This window comes from Bison bison, unplaced genomic scaffold, assembly GCF_000754665.1.
Source record: "Bison bison bison isolate TAMUID 2011002044 unplaced genomic scaffold, Bison_UMD1.0 scf7180017864508, whole genome shotgun sequence".
NCBI lineage: Eukaryota > Metazoa > Chordata > Mammalia > Artiodactyla > Bovidae > Bison > Bison bison.
In genome coordinates this window covers 15,672,773-15,679,835 of record NW_011495064.1, presented here as the reverse complement: position 1 = coordinate 15,679,835, position 7,063 = coordinate 15,672,773, and the positions used below count along the sequence as shown (strand labels likewise).

The 7,063-nt window shown below is 32.9% G+C and overlaps 1 protein-coding gene and 1 long non-coding RNA gene across 2 annotated transcripts in view; one reads left to right on the top strand and one right to left on the bottom strand.

Annotated features, from left to right (window-relative positions):
* The window catches only part of LOC104980944, a 38,814-nt gene that overhangs the window by 24,695 nt on the left and 7,056 nt on the right, over positions 1-7,063 (top strand). The gene's annotated exons all lie outside the window — the stretch shown is intronic.
* Positions 263-7,063, bottom strand: part of YIPF4 (Yip1 domain family, member 4) — a 33,302-nt gene continuing 26,501 nt past the window's right edge. Inside the window, exons 5-6 of the mRNA XM_010829818.1 lie at positions 3,857-3,970; positions 263-661 (exon numbers count right to left, since the gene is read on the bottom strand). Coding sequence (XP_010828120.1) covers positions 524-661; positions 3,857-3,970 — 252 coding nt within the window. The 3' untranslated portion in view covers positions 263-523. The remainder of the gene's footprint in view (positions 662-3,856; positions 3,971-7,063) is intronic.

Genomic DNA, 7,063 nt, shown 5'->3' with positions numbered 1-7,063 from the left:
TAAAGTGTAAGCATTGGATTTAAAATATCTTAATTTTTAGGCTATTCAGAAATATATTTTGTGAATAAGAATTACTTCATAAATATATATGTATAAATATAAATATATATCTACAAGATCTGCAATGCAGGAGAAAACTTGTTAAAGGAAAAAATTGCACTTTTAGATGATCAAAATGTTATTATATTTACCCTTCAAGTGAAATATAATTACCATTCCAGGTGCTTTTGGCACAGATTTTTAGGTGAATATTGACACAATCTTAAAAACACAATCTTTTATATTTTATTCACTGGAATATGAAGAATCAAACAGAATTCAGAATTCTGACCAAAAATATTCAGATAACTGCAATTGCTTAATTAAATACAAAAAAAAATTGTTTTAAAAAGACCTGAAACTGCCTTTACATCTGAACATGTAAAATTTTACCGTCAACAGGGTTTTTTAATATCCTCAAGCAAGAATTTCCAGCCTACACAGAAATGTAACAGTGTCTTTTTCTACTTATATATGACTTAGATCACACCCCAGTATATAAGGACAAAAAATAAATGTATAATAAAAAGATTGGATAAATCAGGAGAGGCTTTTTGGTCTTGAATTCTTCACCCACTAACAATGAAGCAGCACTGTAGGCAGCCCAAAACACACCAAAGAGCTTAAAAAAAAAAAAAAAGACAAAAGGCAGCATATTAGCAAGTCAATTAACATTTTGAGTATCATAGAGTAAAAATTACATTTGCAGTATTTTTTTTAAAACAACCCTGGCAACCAATTAGAGAAAAAGCAAAACTTATTGAGAATGTTGACACCTTATTAAGAATATTCATCCCTGCTCTATTCCTTGACATCTGGAAATGACTTAGGTTTTACGTTATCAAACTTGTCTAATTATAAGAATCACCTGGGGTGACTATTAGCTTCCTGGGATTCATTCTAGTTCTACTGAATCAGAATCTCTAACAGAAGAAGGGTCTAATTATCAGTCATTTTAACAACTGTCCTGGATGATTTAAGACAAGGCAACTTTTGGAAAAACTATTACTGGGACCAGATGCTGAAAGATATTTGTTTCCTAGGAAAACTAACTGATTCTGTAGAAAATATTCTTTTCTTCCAAGAGGTAGAAAAACAGATTAAGTGAAAATTTCACACAATTTTCCCAGGACTAGGTAGAAATATAGTGTTATAAGGGAAGGAGGAAAAATGTAACATTTTGGTTTACAGTATTCTGACTATGCACCTACTTAATTTTAAATTATATCCACTAGAAATTTATGTAATACTTCTTTATGTAGTCACTGAAGGCATTTTACAGAATAAAATGAGAGAATAACTTTAAGGATAGAAATCAGGGAAATTATGATAGAACACTTGGCACAGAGCAGGGTTTCTCAATCTTGCACTAATCAAATTTCTGGGCTGGATGACTGCTGTGGGAAGCTGTGCTGTGTGCTGTAGGGTGTTTGGCAGCACCCCTGGCTTCTAGCCACTCTATGCTAGTGCCACCCCACCCCTCCTGTCCGCGACACTCAAAAATGTCTCTAGACATTGCCGAACGTCCCTGGGGGGCAAAACTGCCATCAGCTCAGAACCACTGATACAGAGGTAAAAATTAAACACTGGCAGATTGACTGAAAATTATTTGAGATGACCCAGTTTTCTACTGCACTTTTAAAACTAAATGCAAACAAAAAATACAAGATATTTTAATCTTGTATAGAGAAATAAATAAAATTATAATCAAATTCCATTTGTACCTGATGATTAAATGTTTGTTGTGAATAAATGGTTAAGACTGGTAAAATTACAGAGATTTAATGTTTAAAAAAAACTAGTGCTTGTAAACTGCATTCCAATGCTACAGTTAAAGGATAAGAGTTCTCATTATTTATTTCATTCTTTCATTATTCTTTCATTATTTCTCAACAGACTTTGGACTAAAACAAGAAACATGCAAAACAGATCGCTACACAAAGATGATTTAAGTGATTAGGGAAAGAAATGTGGCAAAGAAATATCTAAAGTTCACAAATTTTTTATCCTAAAATTTTAATGATTTTATAAAAAAAGACTTCTATTTTATAATAACACATTCACTTGTTGTATAAAGAATATTAAAGACCAATTTTCAGTTGAACTCAATGACTAAAAATAACCAGAGGACACAGTTTTAGCAGTTTTGGGAATAGGCTCAGAAGCATTCAAACAATCTTTAACCCAAGTAAAACAACACACAGGCAGTGATCCTGAATGACTTAGTAAAGTGGTATGTTCACTAAGACTAAATAATTACATGCCAGCGTGGGTGGGGCTAGCTTCTGCACTGCAAGACTTTCAACCTAAGCACTAATAATGATATTTTTTAAAAAATTAGGATTAGAGGAATGAAAGCATTTCTTGGTTTCTAGAGTGTTCCAACAGTTGAAACATACAAAGATGTTCTCAAAATATTTAATATTTATAATAATAACAGCTACTGCTTGAGTGCCTACTGTGTGTCAAGCACTATATTAGTCATTATTCTTCAAAATCTTCATAACAAATCCAAAAAAGTAGTTGCTAAGTTTACTGTAAGAGGAGAGTAAGAAAAGATAGCTCCCCAAGGCGGACAACAAGAGGCAAAACCAGGATTTGCATTCAGGAATTTAGAATTCAGTTCTAAAATCCAACTCTTCTCAATATCCAAGGCTTATAATGTCAGTGTTAGCCTGGAGTTACTCAATGCTAAAAGGAATAATTTCTTTTACACTGGAATTAGTAATAAACTTTAAGTGAAACCGAAAGTCATAAAGTAACTCTACTTAAGTTAGTCTACTTAAATACTCTAGTATTTAAATACTCTAATATGGAGACTACATAATGGTAGTATTGAAAGCAGTGGTCTTAAGAAGTTCTATTTTCCATAAAGAAAAAAATTACCTTCACTGTGTAATATACATACATGTGTGAAAGTAGTCATTTATTTTTTCCAAAGTGGTTCAAAATTAATAAATACCAAAATTTGCTATATCACTATTCATTAATAGTGTTTAATATTATCAGTAAATGTTTAAAGTGGGTACATTGTTAATAAGTTTAACACAGCATAAAGAAGTCCTGATTTCTGCAACACAGAAAAGTCAGTTTATTAGAACTACGTATATCTTACTTGACCACTAATTTACTATTCAAATAGGAGTTAACAATTATTAAATAAACATCCAGTGGAATTTCAAATAAATATAATAAATTCATCTTATAAGCATAGAAAGAAATGTTTAACATTAAATAAAAAATTTTGAGTGCAATATCCTGAGGCCAGATTTGCTCTTTGTTCTTTATTCCACCCTAGATATACATTATAACTTCTGGCAATTAAAAGGGGAAAATATTTGGTAAAATCAGTGAGTAAGGTTACTGTTTCAAAATACTACTAACTGCTTGATATAAACTGTTATAGATTATAAGATTCTTTAGCCATAAAACTAGTATGGTCAGCTCTTATTACCTGTGAGTTCTGCATCTATGGATTCAAACAACTGTGGACTGAAAATATTTGGGGAAAAAAAAAATTTCAGAAAGTTTCAAAAAGCCAAACCTGGGTATGCTGGATTACAGACAACAATTTATATTGTATTAAGTATCATAAGTAATCTGGAGATGATTTAAAAAAGTAGATGAAGGATTTGCATAGGTTATATGTAAATACTACATAATTTTATACTGGGGAGTTGAACACCTGAAGATTTTTGTGTCTGTGGTGGTGGTGGGGGGCAATCCTAGAACCAATCTCCCATGGATATGCAGGGGCAATTGTAGACTTTCCTGACTGGAAAACAGTAAACTACTTTTTATAACACACACTACTTACTTTTATAAGTGTAGACACGACTTCAAATGATCCAACCACCAAAAGTATAGGGGCTATTACAATGAGAGGAAGTAATGAATATCCTATAACTCCAAGAACTTGGCCATATGCAACCTGTGAATTTTCAAAATTTTAAATAAATATCATAGAAATCAAGTTACTTATTTTAACCACTATTAAACATCATATATACTTTGTTGTACTTGCATAAGCATGAGAATTAAGAAAATCATAAAAGTATCATGTAGTAGTAGTAATACTATCCCCATTATGAAGAAACTGATTCTCAGAGAAACAAAGGTCTTTGTTCAGGAAAGACAGCTAGCTAGTTAAGAGTTCAAAACAAGATATAAGATCTAGGTCTTTTGACTTCCTCAAACAGTCTTTTTTTTTTTTTTCAATTTATTTACTTTTTAGTTGAAGGATAATTGCTTTACAGAATTTTGTTGTTTCTGTCAAACCTCAACATGAATCAGCCATAGGTATACATATGTCCTGTCCTGAACTTCCCTCCCATCTCCCTCCCTATCCCACCCCTCTAGGTTAATACAGAGACCCTGTTTGAGTCAACAACAATCTTAAATTACCCAAACAATTAGTGATACCTGTCTTCATATAAAAATTGTATGAGATTTTGTCTAGAATATAAAAAATAATACACAAACAAATGTCATTTTAAGTCCCTGTTAAAATTATTTTAAATTTCAATAAGCAGAGTAAAAAAGTTACACAGATAAATGTTACTCTAAACTTATTCAAGAGTTGTAGATTAAGATGGTGAACTGAACACATATCTAATACCATTCCTTCTCGAAACTCCACTAAAAGGGAAGAAAAAAAAGAAACTTCTTTTTGTAAGAGGCATAAACAAGAGGCAAGAAGATGGAACAACAGCAAGTTAATTTTGGAAACTGCAAAGTAGTAGAACAAGAGCTAAGAATCAGATTTGGAGACTTTTCCCCCAAGTGTGAGAAAAAGGCTCAAGAGTTTGACATTTAGCATTTAGTGTTCATAGAGTAAGCCTAATATGAGTCAGCACCAGTATGATAACTTTGCCAGGCTTCCCTTCTGCTTTACTCTCTCCACAAACAGATAAATCCCAGAGTGCTACAATTCCTAGGTTTACAGTAATTCATAAACTCTAAGTTAATGGGGCAGTGATTCTCAAGGTGTGGCCCATGGTATTCTGGGGATCCAGGACACTCTTCTAAAAAAGACTGGACATCAAAACTATTTTCTATAATAGTGATAAAGCATTATTTGCCTTTTTAAATTAGGTTGATATTGATACTAATAGAACAAAAGCAATGGGTAAAACATCATGCTGCTTTATTATGCCAATATGATATGAACTGTACTAATAGTAACTATGTTCTTTACTACCATACACAGAAAAGAAAGGAAAAAACCCTCCTGTTTCACTTAAAAATGTCCTTAACGAAACAGTTAAAATGACTGATTTTATTAAGCCTCAACCTTTGAATATGCCTTTTTAATATTCTGTGTAACAAAATGCAAAGTACACAGAAAGCACTTCTTCTACCTTGATTCAATGGTTATCCCAAGGAAAGCACGTGTACAACTGCTTAAGTGAAGAGCTGAATTAGATGCTTTATCCATGGAACACCATTCTTACGTGAAAGAACAAATGAAAAACTATAATTATTCAGAGTTAGGTACTGATAGGCAACATGACTGAAACTGAATGAAACAAGCCTGTTGCTTCAAGAAAAACAACTCACAGTATTTTTTTCAAATTACTAAATGCTATCTCTCAAGCAAAAAGTAGAATTTTGGTAAACTTACATCCAACACTGTAATCTTGACATTTTCTGCTGATAGGTGATCTTAGTGAATGTGGTTTTCTGATATCATAGAATAAAACGTGTCAACATTTGGAAGTTCTGCAAACCTCAGTGAACTAGTGTTCTTTAGATGACCATGCATGGGTTAAAAAGATCCATTCAAAATGAATTTCAATGAAACAATATAAAAAGTTCACTAATATGGTTTGAGATTCCTCGCAAAAAAACTTTAAGAAACTATTTCCTGTTGAGGGCACCCAAAGCTGGTGCTCTGGGAATACCCAGAGGAACAGGGTTGGGAGGGAGGTGGGGGGGTGTGTTTAGGATGGGAGGGACACATGTAGAACTGTGGCTGATTCATGTTGATGTATAGCAAAAACTATCGCAATACTATAAAGTAACTATCCTCCAATTAAAATTAATTAATTGAAAAAAGTGATAGTATAGGTCAGACAACATGTCTGATTTTTGGCAAATTATAAATATTAACAAGAGACAAAAAAAAAAAAACTATTATCTCTTGAGTGTTAATGTAGTATCAGAATAGAATAGACATTATCATCCAAAAAAAAGTGTTAAAATATCCCTCCTTTTCAAATTATATACCTGTATGAGGACTTATTTTTTATATACTTTATCCAAAGCGATATATCCTGTAACAATTGAATGCAGAAAGCAGGTATCAGGATCCAGATTCCACTAATCCAGATACTAAAACTACTAGCAAGAATGTATAACAATGCATTTTCCTCAATTTGTTTTAAAAAGTTTTCTTTAAAATGCATTATTTATGTTAAAATGCATTTGATTTGCTTTTAGTTTTAAATGAATAAACACATATTAAAATTTTTTTATTTTTAATTTCTAACATGGTAATTTTGTTTGCTTTAACTTTTTTGGTCACAAAATGAGGCATGTTTATTCCCTGACCAGGGACCGAACTCACACCCCCTGCACTGGAAGTGTGGCATCTTAACCACTGGAACACCAGGGAAGTCCCCATGATAAATACTGGTAAATACAACCTACATTAAGCTCTATGGTTCATTTCAGTTCAGTCACTCAGTCATGTCCGACTCTGCGACGACATGGACTGCAGCACGGAAGGCCTCCCTGTCCATTACCAACTCTTAGAGCTTACCCAAATTCATGTCCATTGAGTTGGTGATGCCATCCAATCATCTCATCCTGTCTCGTCCCATTCTCCTCCAGCCTTCAATCTTTCAAAGCATCAGGGTCTTTTCAAATGAGTCCGCTCTTTGTATCAGGTGCTCAAGGTACTGGACTTTCAGCTTCAACATCAGTCCTTCCAATGAATATTCACGACTGATTTCCTTTAGGATGGACTGGTTGGATCTCCTTGCAGTCCAAGGGACTCTCAAGAGTTTTCTCCAACACCACA